General features: G+C 44.7%; 1 protein-coding gene across 1 annotated transcript; it reads right to left on the bottom strand.

Annotated features, from left to right (window-relative positions):
* LOC117346616 (gastrula zinc finger protein XlCGF26.1-like) lies at positions 1–19,520 on the bottom strand. Its single transcript, XM_033916484.1, has 7 exons — positions 19,283–19,520; positions 17,442–17,568; positions 15,211–15,324; positions 14,138–14,233; positions 10,330–10,458; positions 4,327–4,434; positions 1–1,430 (listed from the first exon to the last, which is right to left on the bottom strand). Exons 1-7 carry the CDS (start codon positions 19,304–19,306, stop codon positions 277–279), a joined length of 1,752 nt encoding a protein of 583 aa, XP_033772375.1. The 5' UTR covers positions 19,307–19,520; the 3' UTR covers positions 1–276.
* Between the last annotated feature and the right edge of the window lie 6,216 nt (positions 19,521–25,736).

The following is a 25,736-nucleotide window of genomic DNA, read 5'->3' as shown; positions in this document are numbered from 1 at the left end:
TTCCTTATGACTCTGGACAAGTCACTTAATCCTCCATCGTCCCAGGTACAAAATAAGTACCTGTATACTGTATATGTAAACCACTTTGAATGTGTAACCACAAAAAAGGCAGTCCCATTCCATATTTAGAAATAGTTTTTAATCAAATCTTGGCACCAAGCATGATAGCTGGCACTTCTCTTCCACATTTTCTTGGTCTCCGACTGCATTTCTCGGAACGTGTTTCTCCTTTACCATTATGTTCCGTTTCCTTGCTCCGAGCTTCTTGTCAGGTGATCAGAATTTCTTCTCTCGAGTGTGGATTCTTTCGTGAATTCTTAGGTTACTTTTCTGACTGAAGTTTTTGTTACATTCAGAACATTTAAACGGTTTTAATCCATTGTGTATTCTTTCGTGGACTCTTAGATGAGAGTTTGAAATAAAACATTTATCACAGTTAGAACATTTAAAACGTTTCTCTCCAGTGTGGATTCTTTCGTGAACTCTTCGGTCTGACGTGCGACTAAAGCTTTTATCGCACGCGGAACATTTAAACGGTTTCTCTCCGGTGTGAATTATTTCATGATTCCTTAGGGAAGATTTTGAATTGAAACATTTATTGCACTCTGAACACTGAAACGGTTTTTCTCCAGTGTGTATCGTTTCATGGACTTTTAAGCAAGATTTTCTGCTAAAACTTTTATTACAAGCAGGACATTTAAATGGTTTCTCTCCTGTGTGAATTCTTTCATGGTTCCTTAGATCATATTTTGAACCAAAACACTTATGGCATTCAGAACATTTAAACTGTTTATGTCTAGCTTGAATTCTCTCATTAATTCTTAGGTTAGATTTTTGACTGAAGCTTTCATCACCTTCAGCGCTTTTAAACTGCTTCTCCCCCACCAGATCCATTTTCTGCCTTAGCAGGCTGCATGTCTTAGAACACCTAAATAGCTTTTCTCCAGCATGGATCAAGCCTTGTCTTTTCGCATCAAATTTCTCAGTGAAGCTTTTATCACATTCGGAATGTCTGAATGGTTTTTGTTCCTCGTGAACTTTCTGACAAATGATAAGATGTGAATTATACGTAAAACCTTTTTCACCTTCAGTACAGCGGAGAGGCTTGCTTTGTATGTTCAAGTTCTTCGGTTCTGTCAGAGTTGATTTCCGAATAAACCTTTCCTCACATGCAGTACACTGAAATGGTCTCTGAATTTGCGCCCAGTGTGAGCAGTGATTGGCAAGTCTTTCTTGTTCAGTACGTGTGTTGGCTCTCTGTCCTTTCTGGGCCTGGTCCTTCTCCCTGGATGGTGTTATTCTAGTGACACCTCCTTCACAGTCGGCTGAAGGATCTGGGTGGTCTCTAGAAAGATCTCTCTGTTTATACTTCTTCCTCTGCTGCCCATTGCACATTCTCATTCTCTCACTGTTACTCCAGATTTCATCATCTGTTGGATAAAAATGAGAGAGTGTGATCATTAATTTTATAGTTAGGGAGAAGGCCCCAATAGAGGGAAATATTCTCACAGAGTTGTGTAAAGACATTTGCCTGGCTGAGGCTCCATATAACATCTTAAAGAGAGAGCAGTGGTGCAGTTAGGGGGGGTGCAAGGGGGGCAGTGCGCCCTGGGCGCCGTCTTGCTGAGGGCACTGGCAGCCCTCCTCCTCCCCGCACCCCCTTCCCACTCCGCCCCCTGCCGCGCATGCGCCCTTTTCCTTCCCTTTTTTAACGTCGCAAGCAGCCCAGGGCGGTGGCATCCCTCCCCCGCTGCTTCCTTGCGCGCCCCTTCCCCATACCTGTTAAATTTTGTCACGAGCAGCCACCAATTGGCTGCCCGTGTCGGGTTCGGCATCCTCTCCGATGTCACTTCTGGGAAGTGATGTCAGAGAGGGCAACCAATTGGTGGCTGCCCGTGACAAAATAACAAAGGTACGGGGAAGGGGCGCACCCCCCCCCCCCCCGAGCGCTGCTTACCCTCGCTACGCCACTGAGAGAGAGGTTTCTTTTTCTTGCAGACAGGTACATGTAGGGAATAACACAAGAATAGAGAAAACAGACCATGGGGCTAATTTTCCAAGCACTTAGACACACAAAATATTATAGAAACTTCTGGTATATTGTGTGTCTAAGTGCTTTGATAATGAGCCCTTAAGTCTGATCTCTTCCTGCTCGTTCTGTGTATTTCATCCTCACCTCCATTCTTTGTAGCGTTTCCCTTCATTCCGATTTAAGTCTCTAACAAAACACTTTGGGCCACTCTGCTGGAGACCTGGAATTCATTTAGGATTTGGGTCCCTGAACTACAGATTTGCCGGCTTAAAACAAATAAATTCTAAATGACTTAGTAAATCAAATGTAACTGAAAGCTCGTAATACGATTTGCCCTATATGTTTAAATGATTTTTATTATTCCAGCAGTAAGAAGCAAATACAAACAGTAGTACCATTCAGGAAATAACATTTTCAACAATATAATCAGTTCCCCTCTGAATCGTGGCGCTTGGCGCGTGGCGCGTGGCTCGTGGTGGCTAGCGTGTTGTTTATGGTACGATGCAATGGAGGTCAGAAGCATGATAGTGCAGTATTTTTGTAGTTTTTCGTATGATTCTGGGTAATTCTAGTTAGACAAACATCTGTGTTAGTTAAGGACCACGCCCAAATAGAAGCGTACGAAAAATAGGTGAATAAAACATTTAAATATAATGTAGCTAAGGCCAGAAGAAAGAAAAACACACTAAAGATTAATATAAGGAAAAGAATGGTGTTTTCTTGTGTATTTTGCTGTTGAGCTAAATCATAGTGGAAATCATGACTACATGAGACATGGAGTCCAGTTTAGGTTCTTTACTATGACTGTCCTGTCTTAGGCCAGCATCTTGTGCCAGTGAATAGTTTCTGTTCTTTGTTCAGCTTCCTGCCTTTAGCCTCGTGGTTCTAATTGAAAACAGATGTGCTTAGACCAGTTAGAAAAAGCATATTAGATTCCATATTCCAAACTGAGATATAAAATGTATGAAGTATGAATGGCCAAGATATGAATGAAATTATGAATGTTTGGGGCCCATGGATGTAATATGTGATGATATGATTGTGTAAAATATAAATGGTTTATATAAATGGTTTTATAAGCATAAACATGCTTCAGGAAGAGGAGAGGGGTTTTAACCCCCCCTTTTTCTCCTGAGTAAGATTTCTGTGTAAGGCTGTGCAATTTGAATCTGTCAGCTTAGGAGTTTGTTTTTTTCCTTTAAGGCTCAGAACTTGTCAGCATGGAAGGACTGAGAATTTACCATGTTAATAATTGTGAATTCTTTTGAATGTTAATGTTAATTCAGAAATCATCTGAAACTTTGACTAACTTTTAAACATGGAGGAATGTTTCTTTGTTTAAACTTTAAGACCACCCATAGAAATGTTATTGGTCGTCAAACTTGATGATGTCACTAAACCAAAAGTTATATAATAGACTGTAATGAGATAGAAAAACGAGACCATTGTGAGAAGGCCAGTCTTTGGCCACGATGATGATCTCCCATGAGCGCAACGTAAGCAATTATGCTATTCTTTTGATCTAATAATGGGAAAATAGAACCAATAATTCAATAAATCCTGGTTATAATTTTAAAACCTTGCGCTGGTGTCATTTTGCATGTAGAATTATTTTCAAACCTGAAGCTTTCACAAATGGCGTCAATGCCCCATGCTCACCTCCCATCCCCCCTCCCCTCCCCTCCCCTCCCCAAGAATCCATGGCCAGTCCAACAGCTGAGAGTGGGAATCAAATCTTAAAGATTCAAAAGTCTACTGCGAGCACGCGGTGTGAGGTCCTGCCAGAAGTGCTCCCACACCTGACAAAATTTGCGACCCGGGCCAAGAGTCAAGTGTCCCACCATGCGTCTCTCCAGTGTTGTGTGCACTATCATTAGGGATCTCCATGGTGCATATGACGGGGGATCACGGGAGAGCCAGTTGGTGAGGATGGCTTTTTTCCCCATCAAAAGGGCTCTGGAGATAAATGCTGACATTCCCCTGGGTTTGGGCGAGGCTATATTATAAAATCCAAATAACGCCCTCGGTTGCGGAAGCCATCGCCTTCCCCAAAGCGATGTGGTATATAGGCCCAGATGTCTCCAAAACTGTTGGATTGCGGGGCAGGCCCACAACATGTGACTCAAAGATGCGTGAGCCTGATTGCATTTCGGGCAAGAATGCGACGCAGTAATCCCCATCCGGGCTGCATGTTCTGGTGGAATGTAAAGTCCGATTTGCCCTATATACCGTATGTAACATTTGATATACTCCTCAGCACATAGCAAGGATTTTTAGTAGAATTTTGGGCTCACCGCTCTTGGTATCAGTGTCTTCCTCTCCTCCCTCCAGCTGGTCACCAACATGAGGCTCTTCTGCTTTTAGGATCTCTATTGTGAGGTCGGCACTGTAACTTTGGCTGCCTATATATATAAAAAAAAAAAGATAACATGTCTAGCTTTTAAATGGCCTTGGAATACTGAGTTAAGGAACACAACACTTGAAAGGAAGGCGTTAAAGACCTTCTTTATTTATGAACAGGAAGCAAGACAGGGAAAGCAGAAGAGGCCCGCTGGGACCTTGTCCCGTGGTCTGACCACCTTCTAGGCTCTTTCTGCCTCCCCATCTTCATGTCTCATCTAGGTACTCCACCCCGGCCCACAAAATCTATCACCTACCGCAAAAAATCACGAGCGAATTGTTCTGGACCCAATTTCTTAACCAACTTCCCCCTTCTCCTAAACACACAGACCCAGAGTCCAACTGGCATAATTGGGTTACCCTTTCCGGGACTACCTACCACGCTCTGGCCCCTTTATCTACAAAATCTATCTCCCACTCCCACAAAGCCCCCTGGTACCTTCCATATCACAGGGAACTAAAACAGAATTGTCGAGCCCTGGAACGGAAATGGAAAAAATCGAAATCCCCCTCAGACAAACAATCCTGGCGAGACAACATCAAGTGCTATAACACAATACTAAAAAAAGCAAGAAAGAATTTCTATGGAGATAAAATCACCAGATCAAAAAATCAAAATAGTACTCTGTTCTACATCTGGCGAAACTTAACCTCAAAAAACGACTCCACCTCTCCCTTCTCCCCTCCTTCCGCAAACGACTTAGCCAAATTTTTCAATGAAAAGATTTCCACCATAAGGAGCTCTTTCCCCTCAGCAGTCTCTTACAATTCTCTTCCTCCCAATGACTCAAACCCTATCCCAGCGGATAGATCCTGGACGACATTTGAACCCATATCTGAACCCCAGATCTCTAAACTCTGCCTCAGACTGAAATCCTGCAAATGCATCTTAGATCCTTTCCCATCCCACCTTTATGAAAACATTCCTGCACAGGCCATCTCCTCCCTTACGAGACTCATTAACTCTGCTCTACTGTCAGGCTTGTTCTCCACAAAAATGGGCCACATTGCCTTGTCACCTATTCTGAAAAAAGCCGATCTCGACCCCTCCCTACCATCAAACTACCGTCCCATAGCAAATATCCCTCTACTTACCAAACTTCTAGAAACCATAGTTGCTACCCAGCTCTCCTCCTATCTCGAGAGATTCTCCATTCTTCACCCCTATCAACATGGCTTCAGACCCTGCTTTAGCACTGAATCCCTCCTAGTTTCCCTAATTTCAAAGGTACAACAACTACACTCACGTAACAAATTCGCTGTCCTACTACAATTCGATCTTTCCGCTGCTTTTGATGTCGTCCATCACGACATACTACTTTACCAACTTTCCGAGATTGGAATCGACTCCACCGTCCTAATGTGGTTCTCAAACTTCTTACGCTCACGTTCCTACACCATCAACACAAATGGCACCATGTCCACTCCTTGGACTCCATCTTGCGGTGTCCCTCAAGGATCACCCCTTTCCCCTATTCTCTTTAACATCTACATGTCCTCCCTGAAACTCTTTCAACTATCCCCCCTGGAAACAATCTACACTTATGCAGATGACATCCTTGTCCTCCTTGAGACTGACCAGAACCTCACCAACCTCCACGAAAACATTACAGCTTGCATAATGAGACTCCGTGCCTGGTCCCTCTTGGTACAGATGAAACTAAATGAATCTAAAACAAAACTACTCTGGCTCGGCCCATAATTCGAACACCTGCCCACCCTTTTCGCACTACCCACAGGCGATGCACTACAGCTCGAGTTCTCATGCAAGGTCCTTGGTATCACTATCAATTCCTCTCTCTCCCTCAATGACCACCTCAACTCCTTGGCAAAATCATGCTTTTTCAGCCTTCACATGCTGAGGAAAGCTAGATCCTACTTCAGCCAACAACACTTTGCCATCCTTGTCCAATCCATCATCCTCTCCAAACTAGATTACTGCAACGCCATCTACTTAAATCTATCAAAAAAAAGTATTCTAAGACTCCAGCTAATCCAGAATACTGCAGCCAAACTGATCTTCTCAAAACGCAAGTCTGACCATGCCTCCCCACTCCTTGCCAAACTTCATTGGCTCCCAATAATCTCCAGAATCCATTTCAAATGTTCCTGCCTGGCTTTCAAGATCATTCACGGAATCCTGCCTCCTCTTATCCCACTGTCTTTCAACTCCTCCAGTCCCGACTCCTCCAGAACTGCCCAAAGGCTTAAACTAGCCTTCCCCTCTCCACGCGGCATCCACTATTCAGGCAAACTGGGAAAATCCCTTCTCTTCAAAATCGCAGGTCTTTGGAACGACCTCACCACCCCGCTGTGGAACCTGAGCTCCCTTCAGTTATTCCGCAAACAACTGAAAACCTGGCTTTTCAGCAAATTGTAGCTCTCTCCTTCCCCCCTTTCTCTCCCCCCTTCTACACATAAGTTCATGTAATCCTTTTTCTTCTTCTCTACCCACTATTTTAAGTTCTTGTAAACCGTGTCGAGCTCCATTCTCATGGAGATGATGCGGTATATAAACTTAAGGTTTAGATTAGATTAGATTAGGTTTCCACCAGTGGCGTCCGTCCCCCATCTACTTCCCCCCCCCACCCACTACCATGTGCGTGCACCTCTTCCTTCCCCCCATACCTCTTTAACGTTCCGGATGCGAGCAGCAACCCCAACCTACTGCTCATGTCAGTGTTGACTCTTGCTCTGATATCACTTCCTGGACCCGCGCCTAAGAAGTGACATCAGAGGAAGAGCCGATGCTGGTGCGAGCAGCAGGTTGCTGCTCGCATCCGGAGCATTAAAGAGGTACGGGGGAAGGGGGCGCACGCGGCAGGAGGAGGCGGGGAAAGAGCAGATGGGGTAAGGGGGGCAGGGGAGGGGCACCAACGCTCTGGGCGCTTCTTACCCTCGCTACACCACTGGTTCCCACAATACTATGGGAACGAAAGCTGCCGTGGAACTGCACCTCGTTCCAACCCGCTGCTGCCAATGTAGATCATTCCTGCCTCCTTTCGCCCTTCAGCTCCCAGTGCAGGACGCGACGACTGTTTACAAGGGATCTTCAAAACGTTTCTGCACTTTTATTTTTAAACACTATTTATTAAATATCTCAAAAGCAAATTATGCTACTTTTATGCAAATTATGCTACTTTTATGCAAATTATGCAAATTATGCTACTTTCATTATTCTTTTCTGATGGCACTAAAGGGCAAATTCTATAAGAAGCGCCTAAAAGTTATGCGCCTAATTAGGCACCGTTCAGCGCGATTCAAGTCAAATTGGGCGCTGTTTAACGAATCGCGCCGAGCGGAACCTATTTTGGAGGCGCCCAAGAAATAGGCCAGCTCTAGGCACAACTAAAAGGCGCCTGGCTGAGCGCAAAAGCACGCTCAAGAGCGGCGATTCTGCAACAAGGCGCCTAACACGTAGCCACGCCCACGCCAAACACGCATAGCGCCTATTTTTTTGGAAGGCCGCCTAAATTTTTAGAGGCGCCTTGTTACAGAATCGCGCTTTCTTGAGAGGCGCCTAGGTTTCAATCAGCGCTGATTAAAAAGCTTAATTGAGCTGGTTCGATTTAGATACCACACTACCGAAAAGATGTGCTGAGAGTAGAGTCGGTGCAACGGATGGCCACCAGGATGGTCTCGGGGCTCAAGGATCTATCGTACGAGGAAAGGCTGAAAAATTTGCAGCTATACTCACTCGAGGAACGTAGGGAGAGAGGAGACATGATCGAGACGTTTAAGTATACTACCGGCCGTATCGAGATGGAAGAAGAGATTCTCTTTCTCAAAGGACCCTCGGCCACAAGAGGGCATCTGCTCAAACTCAGGGGCGGGAAATTTCATGGCGACACCAGGAAATATTTCTTCACCGAGAGAGTGGTTGATCCTTGGAACGAGCTCCCGGTGCAGGTGATGGAGGCAAACAGCGTGCAAGAATTTAAGAGCAAATGGGATGCCCATGTGGGATCCCTTAGAGGGTTAAGCCAAGGGAACCTGTCACCAGGAGTGGGATCCCTAGGATAGTAGACTTGGGGGGTGGGTCAGTAGAGTGGGCAGACCTGATGGGCTAGGGCCCTTATCTGTTTCTATGTTTCTATCTAGGTGGGCGCCTCCGAAATGGGCGCTGGTTACAGAATTTGGGATGCTGGGAAAAATGTATGTTTTTGGTTGGGCGCGAAAATATGAAAGTACAGAAAGGTTTCGAAGAACCCTTGTGGTTTTATAGCGCTGCAGCGCAGTACAATAAACCCGTAAGAGACAATCCCTGCTCAATAGAGCTTACAATCGAATTAAAACAAGACACACATAGGTAGTGGAATGGAGCAAGCCACAGGGACCACTGCCGCCCCCCTATCAGCAACTAGAGAGCTTAGGGCTGGGGCTGGACAATAGTTTGCTTAGCCCCTCCAACCAAAAATACGTTCTACTATTCCCGACTCTACTTCCTTTCCTTCATTCTCTTTCAGTAAGGCTATTCTGCCTTTCTCCCTTCAGCTTTGCAGTGCACGGCTCACAGAAAATAAAATCCACACGCTGCCGGGTGGGAGGGAAGGGCGAGGTCAAACATTATTTCAAAAAAAAAAAAAAGAAACAGTGAGAGATACAAGAGAAATTATAAAAAAGGCTAAAGGACGAGAGACATAGTAACATAGTAGATGACGGCAGATAAAGACTCAAATGGTCCATCTAGTCTGCCCAACCTGATTCAATCTAAAAATTTGTTGTTTTTTTTTGTTTTTTCTTCTCCTTAGCTATTTCTGGGCAAGAATCTAAAGCTCTGCCTTGTACTGTTCTTAGGTTCCAACTACTAAAGTCTCCGTCAAAGCTCACTCCAGTCCATCTACATCCTCCCAGCCGTTGAAGCCCTCCCCAGCCCATCCTTCCCCAAAAGGCCATATAAGGACACAGACCGTGCAAGTCTGCCCAGTGCTGGCCTTAGTTCTTCAATATTTAATATTATTTTCTGATTCTACTTCCTCTGTGTTCATCCCACGTTTTTTTGAACTCTGTCACCGTTTTCCTCTCCACCACCTCTCTCAGGAGCGCATTCCAGGCATCCACCCTTCCGGAGGCCGTGATAGGAAATAGCACAGTACAGGGTTTCAAGGAAGACCTGGATAGGTTCCTGGAGGACAATGGGATTGAGGGGTACAGATAAGAGCAGTGGAAGGTTTAGAGATAAGTGTAGAGGTAGGTATAAAATTAGTCAGGGACCGCTGCTCAGGCAATATGCCTGATGGGCCGCCGCGTGAGCGGACCGCTGGGCGGGATGGACCTCTGGTCTGCCCCGGCGGAGGCAACTACTTATGTACTTATCCACCACCCTCTCCGTAAAGAAGAATTTCCTTACATTGCTCTGGAGTCTCCCACCCCTCAACCTCAAATTATGTCCTCTGGTTTTACCATTTTCCAATAATAGATGATGAACAAAGATGAAGGGAAGGAAGGGAGACATGAGCAAAAGGCACAAACTAAAAGGAGAGAGAAGAGAAGAAATTTCAAAAGGGAAAGAGTATAAGACTGGAAAAGACAAAGTGGATATGGGAAGAGAAACAAGCTGTAGGATAGGGATGGGGAGAGAAGAGAGAAAGAATTAAAGATAAAACCAGAGACCTGAAAATTAAAGGAAAAAAGAGAAATAAATTATCCACATTATAAAGCCCTTTTTTCCAGAGGAAAAAATATTTTCCTGTGAAATATTTTCCTGTGAAATATTCCTGTGAAATTTTCCTGTGAAATATTTTCCTGTGAAATATTCCTGTGAAATTTTCCTGTGAAATATTTTCCTGTGAAATATTTTCCTGTGAAATATTCCTGTGAAATTTTCCTGTGAAATATTTTCCTGTGAAAAATATTTGGAATAGCTCAGCACTAGCTTTTATACAAAAATGCATCACCTGGTTCATGAAGGTCCTCACATGAGTCTGTGATGGGCAGGTTTCTCTTTTCTTCATATCCTTGGGACTCTATCTTAAGTTCCTTTTGCTCAAATCGGATTAAAATGTCAGGTTTGACACTGGAGGAGCCTGTTAAGTGAAAAGATCATTCAATATGTTTAGAAAATGTTACTCCGGGGCTTAGTTAGCAGTGCACTGCCATCAGTGTGGATTGAAGAAAAAAGAGGGTGCCACTGTGCTGTTCATCATCAGATATCTATCAGTATCGCAATCATTTTCATACCAAAGTGGGCAACTCTGTGCATTAAAAGCAATAAAATAGGTGGATATTGTTACTAGATAAACAGGCTACAAATTTCTGCCATCTGGAGTTTTTAATGCAACCATCACAGAAAATAAAATTAGATTCCATCTGTAAATTACTAACTCCTTATGATTCTGTAACCCAAGATGGGAGATGTCCTAAGATCCCACTTGAAGGCTCCTAAGACAAGCAATTATTAGCAAGGAAAAAGAGGGAGATAAACCCACAAAGGACCTGATTTTATAAACAGTATCGAGTGGAAACTATCTCCTAGACACCAGTCGGCACGGTTGTCAATTGACTACTAGGGGCGGTTTGCAGAAGCGCTTAACTCCAACTTAAACACACATCTCCCTTCATATTTGCGGGGATTAGGGAGTGCAGCTCCCTCGTGAATATTAGAAACAATTTCGAATAACTTTAGGGTCCCCACCCTGACTCCCTCCTGCCTCCTGAACCCCTTCACAGCGTCCCTTTAAAGCCCTGGTGGTCTAGTGGTGAAGCGGGGAAGAAGCAATCTTCCGACGCATCTGCCCTGTGCAGATCTGCTCTTAAAAATCTCAAGTTTCCACAGCAGTCTCACGAGACCGACTTGCGGCAGCCATTTTGGATTGTGGATCTGCACAGGACAGGAGCAGAGGAAGATTGCTCCTGCCCCGTTCCACCACTAGACCACCAGGGCTTTAAAGGGAAGCTGTGGAGGTGGGAGGGGGGTTGCTTGTTTGGAGACTCGTGAATAACCAAATTCACGAATCCCAAAACTGCAAATAAGGAGGGAGGACCTATTAGGCCAGGGTTTTCCTGGCGCCAGACACAGATTCCTAAGTCATACCATGTCTATTCTCCACCCCCTAACCATGCCTACTTTGTGGAGGTGCTGCTAGGCCTTGAATTAGGCATCCATCTGAGCACTGTGTATTGATGCACCTTCTTATCCAGTTTGTCTGCCTTGACTAGATTGTAAGCTCTTTTGAGCAGGGACTGTCTCTTCTCTGTTTTGACATACAGTGCTGGGAATGTCTAGTAGCGCTATAAAAATAGTTAGTAGTAGTAGAACGCTCAGTGACATCACAATGCATCTAGGTCATACCCAGAATTCTTGATGACATCATAATGCAACTGTATATGGTTCCCCCAGTGTATTTATGCACCTTCTTGTCCAGTATGTCTGTCTTGACTCCACTGTAAGCTCTTTTAAGCAGGGACGCTCTCTTTTACAGTATGTTTTGTTTAGATGTACAGCGCTGCTTGTCTAGTAGCACTATAGAAATGATTAATAGCAGTAGAAGCTGTCTGAACGCTCAGTGACATCACAATGCATCTGGGTCATTCCCAGAATTCTTGATGACATCATAATGCAGCTGTATACGGTTCTCCCACCTGAGCACACTGTATTGATGCACCTTCTTCTCCAGTTTGTCTGTCTTGACTAGATTGTAAGCTCTTTTGAGCAGGGACTCTCTCTTCTGTGTTTTGACGTACAGCGCTGCGTATGTCTTGTAGAGCTATAAAAATGATTGGTAGCAGTAGGCATCAGTAGATGCTGCTCCAAGTTCCATGCGGAACGCTTAATTGTTTTCTAATGAGCTTTTAATTGTGTGGTCAAGTACCATGCCAGTTAAGTTCATTAATCAATTTTGAGTTCCTCCAATGTCCATGAAGAAAAAGAGTCAGATATCATCGAGTAACAATAAACTTTTATTGATCATGACAGGAGTTGCCATCCAACATATTACTAATAACTAGTGTTTTAGCCCGTTACATTAACGGGTGCTAGAGTAGATGTCTGTCTGTCTGTTTTTTTTGTTTTTTTTTAATTTGTCCCTCTCTCCTTGGACGCTGTCATTCTTTCTGTCTGTGTCTTTCCCTGGCCCCCTGTCTGTCTATCTTTATTTCTAACTCTATCCGCTTCCCTCAATCCTGCATGTGGCCTTTTTTATTTCTCCTCCCCACTTCCTTCCAACGTCTGCTCCCCCTGTCCTCCACACTTCCATTCGGTGTGTCTCCCTCTCTCTACCCCTTCCATCTACTGTTCACCCTGTCTTGCCCCTCTCTTCTCTTTCCATCCAGTGTCCGCCCTCTCTCTCTCTGTTCTATATGGCCTCTCTCCATCTCCTCCTTCCTTTTCCCTTGGTCTGGCATACTTTCCTCCTTCCCTCCAAGCCATTCTCTCCCCCTCTGCTCCCTTTCCTCATTTAACTACTTCTTTGGTCAGCAGCAGCATTCACAATTCATTGTTGTTGCTGGCTTCAGGTCTTTCTCTCTGGCCGGTCCTGTCTTCATGAAAACAGGAAGTAGGCAGGACCGGCCAGAGAGGAAGGCCTGAAGCCAGCAACAGCAGCAAATTGTAAACGCTGCTGTTGCCTGAAGCACCCGAGGCAGATGCTTCTCTCCCAGCGAGATGACTTTAATATCAAACCTCCCTCCAGCCGCAGCACGCTAAACAGGCTGCTTCACGGCTTTCTTCTGCCGTTGAGTCCCTCTGTCGCATCATTGATGACGTCATCAGTGACGAGGCAGAGGGACTCAACTGCAGGAGAAAGGCCGAAGCAGCCTGTTTAGCGTGCTGTGGCTGCCAACGCTGGAGGGAGGTATGTGCAGAACCGGTATGTCCCTCCCCCTCCAGTACGTGTGCAGCACTTTGCGTGGCGCATCCTCCCACGATCCTGGGTCGGCCACACACTTGTGCTGGGGACTCGTACAGTCCATTCCTTCCGGTGAGTGTAGGGAAGTGGTGGGGATTCGCGCATGCGCACTCATGCGGCCACGGAACTACTGATCATGGAAGCACTCAAATAGGAGTGCGCATGTGCGAGTTAGCCTTTTTTTATATAGGATTGGAAAGATCACAGTAGACTTAATTTTAATTTCTGGTGGAATTCGTTGTGTCACTTATATAGAATGGAAAGAACATTGGCGGTACAGAATGGAAAGTATAAAAGTTTTATAAAAATATGGGAGCCATTAACATCTTTTTGTCATGATTAAATGCCATTTTTCTATTAATTATACACCACTTAGTGATGAAAGAGGGGAAGGGTTTAATAGGAGGGTTTATGATCTTATAATGAATAATGGGCTTAGAGCAGGGATCTCAAAGTCCCTCCTCAAGGGCCGCAATCCAATCGGGTTTTCAGGATTTCCCCAATGAATATGCATTGAAGCAGTGCATGCACATAGATCTCATGCATATTCATTGGGGAAAACCTGAAAACCCGACTGGATTGCGGCCCTCAAGGATGGACTTTGAGACCCCTGGCTTAGAGGGAGGGTGGGGAGAGGGTTGCATTTATATTTATAAGATACAATGATAAGATGTTCAAGTGATCTAATTAATAGTGTTTATTATGATTCTTGTACACTTGATGAAAGTTTAAAAACGAATAAAGAATTTAAAAAAAAAAAATATTTTGAGTTCCTCCCGGAACTTGGCTAGGCGTACATACCTAGGCGCCATTTATAGAATCTGGCTGCTCTTAGTAAAGAGGGATTTTAGAGACTTACGTGTTAGAGAAGCCTCCAATTCAGGATGATCCATGAAGGAGGGATCTTCCTCTTGTTTAATGTTCAGTGAGAAAGCAGATGTTACAGTCGGAAGGCCTGTTATGAGGAAACCAACATGGCTAGAAGGATTCACCAAGGATACGATAATACATGAGGAAACAAGAATTTAAGTTTCCAAATACTTTGATGTTAATGACTGATCTCCTGCAGTGGCTTAGTAAAGGGGGAGAGGGGAAGCGACTGCCCCAGGCACCATCTTTACAGGAGGGCGCTGGCGCCTCTCCTCTCTCTCCACCTCTGGCATGAGCACCATGCTGGTATCAGCTCTCTCCTGATGTCACTTCCTAGCTGCAGATCCAGGAAGTGACATCAGAAGGGCACAGACGCAGGTATGAGCAGCTGGTGGAAGGTGCTGCTTGTGCCGGCGAACGTTTCAAGAGATATGCGGGGGGGGGGGGGGGAAGAAGGGGTGCTCAAGTGGAGAGGAAGTGTGGGGGAGGCACCCAAGTGGCACCACTGATCTCTTGTGATCTATACAGTATACATCTCCAGTGTTTGAAATTAATGGGGAGTTTTTTAAATTCAAACTTCCCAATAGCCAACACTAACTGACCAGCCAGGAGCTGGGCAAATAACACATAATCGGTTACCCACTGATATTCAGCGGGAGATAGCTGGCTACCTTTCGCTGAATATCCTGGTTGGTAGCTAGTCCAATGACCAGCTATGACACGCATTAGATAGATTGTGAGCCCGCCAGGACAGAGAGAGAAAAATGTTGAGTATCTGAATACATTAATGTAAATTGTTCTGACCTCCCCTGGGAGGACGGTATAGAAAAATTGAATCAATCAATCAATAAATCACCGCCAAGGTTAAGCAGACACACAGACTCATCTAAAAAGCTGGTCAATCGTTGGCCACTAGGATTCTGCTGGCTAAATCTAAGCCGGAAATTCAATGCTGGTCACTGGATGTGGCGCTGGCACTGGATTTCTGGTTTCGCCACCAACCACAAGGGGGCGCCAGCCGTCTCCCGCAGTCTGAATATCAGACCCCAAACAGTTACTTACTTGTCTTGGGGTCATTCAAGTTTTCTTTTCCCTCCTGCTCACAGTGCTGAGGGAAATATTTTCCATCATCCTTTTTAATCTTGAAAACAACATCGGGATTAAAAATTGAATAGCCTGTAAATAAAAAAACAAAACAAAAACGAAACATTACATTTAAATTGTACTTACATAGAAACATGATGGCAAATAAAGGCCAAATGGCCCATCTAGTCTGCCCATCTGCAGTAACCATTATCTCTTCCTCTCCCTATTGGCTAAGGCTCTTAACATTTGCATCTCCTCTTCCTATAGGCTGAGGCTCTGTGCCTGCATTGTGAGGTCATAGAGCTGCCCATCCGCAGTAACCATTATCTCTTTCTCTCTCCGAGAGATCCCACGTGCCTATCCCAGGCTTTCTTGCATTCAGACACAGTCTCTGTCTCTACCACCTCTTCCGGGAGACTGTTCCATGCATCTACCGTCCTTTCAATAAAAAAAGTTTTTCCTTAGATTACTCCGGAGTCGATCACCTCTTAACTTCATCCTATGCCCTCTCATTCCAGAGCTTCCTTTCAAATGAAAGAGACTCGACTCATTGCGCATTTATGCCACGGAGGTATTTAAACGTCTCTATCATATCTCCCCTCTCCCGCCTTTCTTCCAAAGTATGTAGATTGAGATCTTTAAATCTTTCGAGCAGGGACTGTTTTCTTACTCTTTGTGACTCTGTACAGCTCTGCGTGCGTCTGGTAGCGCTATAGAAATAATTAGTAGTAGTAGTAGTAGTTAATAGTAGTAATAATTAATAGTAGTAGTAGTAGTAGTTAATAGTAGTAATAATTAATAGTAGTTAATAGTAGTAATAATTAATAGTAGTAGTAGTCTTATGCACCATTTTAGTAGCCTTCCTCTAGACCAGGGGTGTCCAACCTTTTGGCTTCCCTGGGCCGCATTGACTGAAAAAATGTTTCTGGGGCTGCGCAAACGCTGCAGCAAGACAGAGGAGGGAGCCGGCAAGACAGTAAACACCCGGGAGCAGAAGAGGAAAACACTGCATTGCCTTTGACCGTGGCTGCACAAAATACTTCACGGGGCCGCATGCGACCCTAATAAGAATAACGAAGCTAATAAGAGGTATGGAGAACTTGGAATATGAGGAACGACTCAAGAAACTGGGACTGTTCTTCCTTGAGAAGAGGAGGCTGCGAGGGGACATGATCGAGACGTTCAAAATGCTGAAAGGCATCGATAAAATAGAGCAGGAAAATAAATTATTTACATTGTCCAACGTGACACGGACGAGAGGACATGGTTTGAAGCTAAGGGGGGACAAGTCCAGGACAAATGTCAGGAAGTTCTGCTTCACGCAGCGAGTGGTAGACGCCTGGAATGCTCTCCCAAAGGAGGTTATTAAGGAATCCACTGTGCTAGGATTCAAAGGCAAATTAGATGCACATCTCCTTACGAGAGGCATAGAGGGATATGGGGGACTAAAACTACATCAGGTGTATACCTGACTGGGCCTCCGCGTGTGCGGATCGCCGGACTCGATGGACCATGGGTCCGATCCGGAGATGGCAGTTCTTATGTTCTTATGACCCTCGGGCCACAGGTTGGACACCCCTGCTCTAGACCGACTTCATCCTTTTTATATCTTTTTGAAGGTGCAGCCTCCAGAATTGTACACAATATTCTAAATGAGGTCTCCTTTTTCCTACTTGCTGCATTACTCCTACCTTTAGTTGTACCAAAAAGGGAGAACAGACCCCGGAAGGTCTTGCATGAAGGTTCTAGTTTAAAGTACTGTGTACATTTTTGGGCCTGATTCTATAAACAGAGTCGTCCTCTCCCCCCCCAAAATCTCGGTGATGACTAGAATGGCATCAAACCCAATGCGTGCAGCCAATTGGTGGCTGCTCGCGATGAAATTACAAAGGTATGGGGAAGGGGCGGGGGGGGGGGGGGAAAGAAAGCAGCGGGGGAGGGGTGCTACCGCCCTGGGTACCGCTTACCCTCTCTACACCTTCAATCATATCTCCCCTCAGCCATCTCTTTTCCAAGCTGAAGAGCCCTAACCTCTTTCGTCTTTTCTCATAGGAGTTCCATCCCTGTTATCATCTTGGTCGCTCTTCTTTGAAGCTTTTCTAGTGCAGCTATATCTTTTTTGAACTTAAATCGCTTAGAATATCGACCCCCAAATATCTAACATCAAATAATATCTAAATTTTTGTATGTTAAATAGGAATATTTACCTCGTGATATCAAAAAGCCGTGAACCTCCTTGATGACCCCTTTGTACATCTTCTTCTCCCATTCTCCCAGAATGCACCACTCCTCTTCCCAGAAATAAGCAGCGACTTCCCTGAAGGTGACCGGTGCCTAGAACAGCCAGTTTCATTAGTTTAGTTGAGCTGCATTCAATATCCTGCCCTTCAAAGCAAAATCAGAGTGGTGTACAAAACGACAAATCCCATATTGGAAAAGAAAAAGACAGAAAGAAAGAAGGAGAAAACCAGGAAAGACTAGCAAGTTTCTGGGGCACAGGGCGGACCTCCATAATCAATTCATCCAATGCAAAAATTGAAAGGCTAAGTAGGAGAGTGGGCGCAGTGGTTAAAGCTACAGCCTTGGCACCTGGAGGTTGTGGGTTCAAACCCACACTGCTCCTTGTGACTAGAGGTCTGCACGGGAACGGGGATCGCGGGAATCCCCCCCCCTAGCCCACGGGGACCCCCACTGGCCTACGGGACTCCCACAGGGACCCCCCCTCTAGCCAATGGGACTCCCACGGGGATGGAAGGCTTTGGAAGCAGGGTTCGTCCATATAATATAATGGACACGTCAGCCTTAGTAAAAGAGGGGGTTTATAAGTTAATTACCTGAACAGAAAACAAAAAAAGGGTTCCACCAAAGAGATTCCACAAGGAAAACAGCAGCACAAACACAAAAGAAACTGTGGAATTGATGATCCTGTCAGAAGTAATTGCTGCTTTTTATGGGGACGGGCGGGGATGGAGAGGATCCTGACGGGGACGGGTGGGGACGGAGAGGATCCTGGCGGGGACGGTTTAGCAAGGAAAATTGTACAAATTTATTTGAATGAGAGTTTCTATATTATTGGTATTTACAATTTTTGGTTTTTTGAAGCTTACATAATATAGCACAGTGGTCTCAAACTCGCGGCCCGGGGGCCACATGCGGCCTGCCAGGTACTATTTTGAGGCCCTCGGTATGTTTATCATAATCACAAAAGTAAAATAAAACAGTTTCTTGATCATTTGTCTCTTTAGCTATAAATTACAATATTATTATTAAAACTTAGCCAAAAGAAAAAATTTATAAACTATAAAGAGTTTTACCTCATGCAAAATTGTCATTTCTTTAATAAGACATTAACTATATTTTTCTGAGGCCCTCCAAGTTCCTACAAATCCAAAATGTGGCCCTGCAAAGGGTTTGAGTTGGAGACCACTGATATAGCATAACATAAGGTGACAATACTTGTCTCCCAACGCTCATAGGTACTCTATGAGCATCGGCAGCAAGGCAGAGCATTCAGCGTGCCGGCCAATGCTAAAAACCACTTTTGCGGTTTTGTAAAGGGGGGGGATTAGTATTTATCAACATGTTTAATTCGCTGTTGTGGTTTACAAAAGAATTAGCTGAACAACGTCGAACCAAAAGGTATTGCAATATTCAAATACATTTTTATGTTATATGTATTTGTGTGTTTTGTAATTTAAATTTAAAAATTACTTATACACATTATTGCTGTTTCACCTTTTTTGTGCCATTAAGATTTTTTTTTATTTTGTTTGTATCTTTGATTTGCTTTGTTGTTTGGGGTGCACTTGTGATAACAGAGAAACTCAGGTCCAACGAATGCACCAGGACTAAACCAGAGATCTTTCTTGTGCAGAAAAGGCTTAAAGGAAACAGCAGAAACTGGAGAGCTAGGAGGGAAAGAGACTGTGGGATGGTGTCTGGAGAATGCTGGGGGGGTCAGTGGAGAATGTTGAGGACAGGAGAGAGAGGGAGGAAGAGGGAAGAGGGAAGAGAGGAGAGAATGAGTGTCTATATGAGAATTTCTTACCTGATCAAAAAACAGGGCAGTCATCTCTCTCCAGTTTTCCCTCTGAATTATGCAACTGCTGGGATGGATCCAGCCTGGAGATTTCCCTGTTCTTAGAAAAGGTGACTAGGACAAGCGGAGGCTGGGATGATTCCTGAGTGTCTCAATAAAATCCTTCCCTGCTAGGACCTGCAGGGATTTCCAGTACCAGGGAGGGAGGAAGTTTCCTTCTTTAATCTGAGTCTTTCCAGGTTTTGGATTTTTTTTACATCCTTGCAGACAATAGAGGGAGAGAAATCCACAGGGCATGCGCAAAGCATGAAGTCTGGGATCCTGCCTCCTTAAGGTGGCTCCCTGGCTGCAGGGGGAGGGGGTGGTGGTCCCAGGAAGAAGGACAAGTCAGGGAACCTGATTTAGCACAGGTGCATCTGTGAACCTGAGTTCATCTGTTTTCAAGAATACATACCAAACAGAGGCAAACCAATGATAGAAAAAAAATCAAGGACACGTATGTATAAATAATTATGGAGTCTTTTTACTAGGGTTACATATTTAAGCCCCCCAAAAAAGAGAGAGGACACCTGACCCCGTCCCTGCCACACCCACAGTGACTTGCCCCTATACTGCCCCCCAGCGCAGCCTCTCTCCCTCTCCATCCCCCCACCCGGTTCACCCCAGAGTCAGGTATGGCCGAGTCTCCCCTGTCCCCAGAACCACCTCCGGTGCTGCAATTTCAAAACTTCAGGCAGCTGGCAGCGTTTATAACAGGATCCTGCTGCCTTCGGCCTGGCCTGGAAGCCTTTGCTCTGCAGCGTCCCGCCTACAGAGGAACAGGAAGTGCTGCAGAGTGAAGGCTTCTGGGGTGGATCGACGGCAGCGGGACCACATTGCTGACGCTGCTGGCAGCCTGAAGTTTTGAAAATGTGCTGCCGGAGGGGATACTGGGGACGGCAGAAACTCAAAGAGCAATTTGCAAGCCCAAGGTGGGGGCTGGACTGGAGAGAGCGAGTCCAAAACCTGGACAAATGCCCTCCAGTCCAGGAAACCACCCAGACAGTCCTCTATAAAGAAGACAGGTTACTGTGGTTGTGGCAGGGATGGGGGGTCAGGTGTCCTCTCTCTTTTTTGGGGGGCTTAAATATGTAACCCTCCATAATTCATATTTACTACAGCAACAAAGTGTGTCTTACTGTGGGGCATGCTGCGATATCTCACAATAATTTTTGGATGAATGCATGCAGTGGTATAGTAAGAGGGAGGCGAGTGAGGGGGGAAGCATCTTTCCCGTGCGTAGTCTTGGTGAGGGAACAAGCACCCGTCCTCCTCTCCGCCCCCACTTCCCCCCCCCAACTGCTGTGCATTCTCGCTGCTTCCTTTCCCCCTTATCTCTGTTAACATTCCTGGACCCACGCCCAGGAAGTGACATCAGAGGAAGATCCGACGCTGGCGCGACAGCAGCTTGGGGGATTGCTGCTTGTGCCAGGGATGTTACAGAGGTACGGGGGAAGGGAAGTGTCGCATGCGCGGGCGGGGGTGGGGAAGGGGCGTGTGGAGGTGGGGGATGGAGAAGAAGGCGGGGAGGAGCGCCATCGCCCCGGGCACCTCTCACCCTTGCTATGCCACTGTATGCATGCTACCCATACACTAATGCAGTGGCCCTAGTGAGGGAAGGAAGCGCCTGGGGCAATGGCGCCCGGCATCGCCATGCAATGCACGCCCCCCCCCCCCCCCTCCAATTGAAAACTTTGCTTTTCATCTTCAAGAAATGTTCTGTAGCCTGGGGTGAATTCATGCATCAGGCTACAGGTATGTGGTAACGAATGAATATCCCCAGTACTTATGTGCAGTTCCAGCATTCATTAGAAGTTCTTGTTTTAGGGCTGCCTATGAGTTAAATCATAACACTGGATTAGGATAGAAAATAAACAAGACGAAGATCATGAACACTGAAAATGATGAAGATTTTGAGCTTGAAGGCGATAGAATAGAAGTATTGAAGGATTTCAATCTCCTGGGCTCTTTCGTAAACAAAGAAGCAACCAGCAGGGAGGAAATACTCCATAGAACAGCACTTGGTCACTCTTCAATGAAGGCTCTCGACTAAGTATTCAAAGGCAAAGAGGTAACACTCCAAACACGCATTTTCTCAGTGCTCAGTTATGGATGCGAAAGCTGTACACTACGGAAACAAGATGGAAAGCAGATGGACTCATTTGCGCTTTGGTGCTGGAGAAGGATTTTAGACGTGCCGTGGACCATCAGAAGAACTAACAAATCGATTCTGGAAGAGATCAAACCAGCTGTGTCACTCAAAGTCCAAATGATGACATTACGACTGTCTTATTGTGGTCACACCATCAGAAGAGAGAAATCACTGGAGAAGGACATTATGGTTGGGAAGATCGAAGGAACCAAGCAAAGAGGGTGACCTGCAATCAGATGGCTGGACAAGTTGAAAACTTGACTGGATGAAATGTCTGTTCTACCTACTCAGACAATAGCAACAATCAGCTTATAAAAATATTTCTGCTTTTTTTTGCCTCAGCATTGGAAAAAAAATGCTGCTCATACAGTTGGACCTGACGGCGGCATTTGACCTGGTAGACCATAACATCCTACTGCAAATCTTGGACTCAATAGGCATCTCAGATAAAGTATACTCATGGTTTGAAGGTTTCTTAAAATCCAGAACATACAAAGTAAAATCAGACAAAGGAAAATCCAAACCTTGGTCCAACCCCTGCGGCATTCCACAAGGGTCCCCACTGTCCCCTACTCTCTTCAACCTATATACGGCCTCTCTCGGCGTTTACCTGAACAAACAAGGCCTAACCTCTTATAGCTATGCTGATGACATCACCATCCTCATTCCTTTCGACCAACCAATGCTATTAATGACAGACACACTACACAGACCTCTAGCTACAGTTACGACTTGGATGGAAGACCACAAACTGAAACTCAAACCAGACAAAACTAAATTCATCCTCCTAGAAAATAACAAAATCCCAACCATAACCAACTTAGAAATCAACTTTATCAACTACCCTTTGCAAACCACCCGAAAACTTCTAGGTATGCTGCACCATGCAACCACAAATTAACAAAACAATACAGAAATCTTTCGCAGTTATGAGAAACCTTAGACAAGTCTGAAAATTCTTCGAAAAAACACAATTTCAGCTCCTAGTACAATCTCTAATCCTAAGTATCCTAGACTATTGCAACATCCTCTACCTCCCCTGCCCTGCAATAATGATTAAACAACTACAGACAATTCAGAATACAGCTCTGAGATTCGTCTACTCATTGAAAAAACATGATCACATTACTGAGGCATCCATTAATTCTCATTGGCTTCCAATCCAGGAAAGAATACAATTTAAATTCTACTGTATACTATTTAAAACTATAAATGGAGACAGCTCAATCTACCTAAATGAACGCCTCATCCAAACTACCTCTACCAGGCATAGAAAAACACACACCCCATTCACTTACCCCCCAATCAAAGAAGTAAAACGGAAAAAACTATACGACGGCCTACTGGCCATTCAGGCAGCGAAGATAGACAATCAAGTCTCCAACTTACTGACAACAACCCCAGACTACAAGATGTTCAGAAAGAAAATAAAAACTATACTCTTCAAGAAATCCCTTAATAAAGCTTAATACCATGAATACCAGGATAAAGCTTAATATCATGATAAAGCTTAACCCCCCTCTTACCATCCCCTCCCTAACCCCAGATCCTACTTTTCCCTCTCTTGGAAACCTTCTCTGATCTAACGTTGTAACCCTTCATCCATAACTCTTTTTGTAATCCGCTTTGAACCATAAGAACATAAGCATTGCCTCTGCCGGGTCAGACCAGGGGTCCATCGTGCCTGGCAGTCCGTTCCCGCGGCGGCCCTCCAGGTCCATGACCTGAAAGTGTTCCCTACCTAACCTAAAATGTCCAAACCCTATTCGCTCAATGTCCTGTAAGGTAAACCTCTATCTGTACCCTGTTATCCCAAAAGGTAATGGCGAAATAGAAATCTGTAATGTAATGTAATGTCCAGATCTTTTAAAATTCAATATCCACTTGCTCCAGCACACTCTCAGACCAGCCTTCCCTATAAAACAAAACTCTTTCTTTTTTTTAAGGCTGGGGAGAATCTTTCCACACAAGTCATACTTCCTCCCTAGGATCACAAGATGTCCGAGAAAACCCGGACATGTCTTCTTTTTCCGGACGGACTTTCCAAAACCCGGAATTTGTCTGGGTTCCAGAGCAGAGCCGGCAGATGCAGTCATCACGGGACTTTGCTGCACCTCCCCACAGCTGCCGACTCTGCTCCGGAACAAGTACATCGGAGGGGGTGGACCGGCAGCCAAGCTCAGGTGCAGGTCCTGTGGCAGAGTGGGGCAGGAGGTTCTGGACCTGGCCGGCTGTGCACCCCCTTAGGGCGAGCACCCGGGATGGTCCGTACCCCTCCACTGCCCTTGGTACACCACAGACCTTTGGTGCCTGAGCCAGTCATGGTCTTAGGCCCCTCCCAGTGCATGTCGGTAATGCACTGGGAGGGGCCTAAGGCTCTGAGGCACCTAAGGCACAGTTCTTCCCCTCCTTTTGCTTGCGATCCTCCACACAAATAGCATACATACAATTTTTTATTTTTTTTTTGGCTTAGCATTGCAGGTAAAAAAAAAAAAATACCATGGAGGAAGCGATTTGTTTTTTCACTATAGTGTGACAGGCTTTGTGTATCTGGTCCTAAGTAGGTACGAGGGAGGAAAAGGAAGGTGCGCACGTGGCAGCAGGTCAAAGAGGAGAGGTGCCAACATATCCAAGACAGCGCCTGGGCCGGACCGAACCTCCCACCCCCCTTACTTCGCCACTGAAGGGGCCAGACTAAAAAAAAGGTAAAGAATCGCTGAGGTTTCTCTATTGCCTCAGAAGTCATAGCAATAGGGATGTTGTCATACATACTGTGTGGACTCCTCCCACTGCCTAGAGCAGAGAGCTACTATTGGTTCTTAGAGCAGAGCTACTATTGGCTCTTAGAATAGAGAGCTACCATTGGCTCTTTTGAAAGAGGTTTTTTTTTATTTTTTTTGGCTTGATAAACAGTGTACAGAGGGCTCAGAAAGCAGTTGTTGGGAGAAGGGGGGAAGAAGCAGTTGGGAGTACAGAGAAACAGTTTGTCTCTCTCTGGTTAATAGTTAACTATGGAAAAATTTAACCTGTAAACAGTCTATTGGCCTCTTTTACAAAGCCGCGCTAGCGGCCCCGAAGCCCATAGAGATTTAAAGGGCTTCGGGAAAGAGGCCGTATGTGTGTCAAGTTAGGATAAAACTTGTACTGGAAGGATAAATATGGTAAATTGTAACCGTATGTGTCAGGTTAGGATAAAACTCATATCGTAAACTTGTAATGAAATGATGGCAAACCCAGTGCAAATTACAACCCGTTAACTGCATGTTATGTATGTTAAACCTGTAACCCGTTCTGAGATCTTTGGGGAAAATGGGATTGAAAACAAAGCAGAAATAAAGATTTTTTTAATTTTTTTTTTAATTTTTTAATAAATCTTTATTCGTTTTAGATTTTTCAACAAGTGTACAGAAAAATCATCATTCAATATACAACATCACTTGAAACTCTACAATTTCTCAAGAAAAAGATTTTATCCCAACCCACCCCCCCAAAAATTATAATCAAACAAAAATATATTACATAATATAATATCATATACCATTTGTTCTATAATTTATTATTGAAAGCCACAAACACATCCCCCACCCTCAAACAATATATATATATTAAGTAGGAAAAAATGCTGATTATTCATTATAATAACTTATTAATGGCCTCCACACATCCTTAAATTGATTAAAATACCCTTTTTGAACTGCTAGCGCTCTTTCCATTTTATACATGTGACACACCGAGTTCCACCAAAAACAATAATTTAATCTTTTACAATCTTTCCAATTATATGTTCAAAGCAGAAACTTTCTTCCTGCCAGGACTGGAATTCATTTGAGACCCTCAGGAATCATCCCAGCCTCTCTCCCGTCTTATTTATCTTTCTAGGTGCAGAATTCAGAGGGAAAATAGGAAGGGCATGGTCTGCACCCATTTCTGAAAAATATAAATGAAAACCCAGCAATAACTATTATATATATTACATTAGTAGTCTTCAAAAAAGTGCTCAGAGGGATAAACTGGAGACCAAAAATGGAGTTAGACCCCACACTGCTTGTCTCTGCTTCTCTCAATCATAGCACTTATATGAAAAGCCCAAGTCAAAAACTTCTTCCAACACTTTGAACGGTTGAATATGGTGCACTTCTTTCTTTGAGCACTCTTGGGTCTTGTACCAATTTCTGACCAGGTAAGAAATTATCTTTCCTTTTGGGAACAAAGCTTACTTTTTCCTGTGCAGCTCTTCCAATCTTTCATGCTCATAGCCCCGCACACGGACAA

This window comes from Geotrypetes seraphini, chromosome 12 (assembly GCF_902459505.1).
Source record: "Geotrypetes seraphini chromosome 12, aGeoSer1.1, whole genome shotgun sequence".
NCBI classification, from domain to species: domain Eukaryota; kingdom Metazoa; phylum Chordata; class Amphibia; order Gymnophiona; family Dermophiidae; genus Geotrypetes; species Geotrypetes seraphini.
The sequence above is the reverse complement of the archived record's forward strand: the minus strand, read 5'-3'. Positions and strand labels throughout refer to the sequence as shown.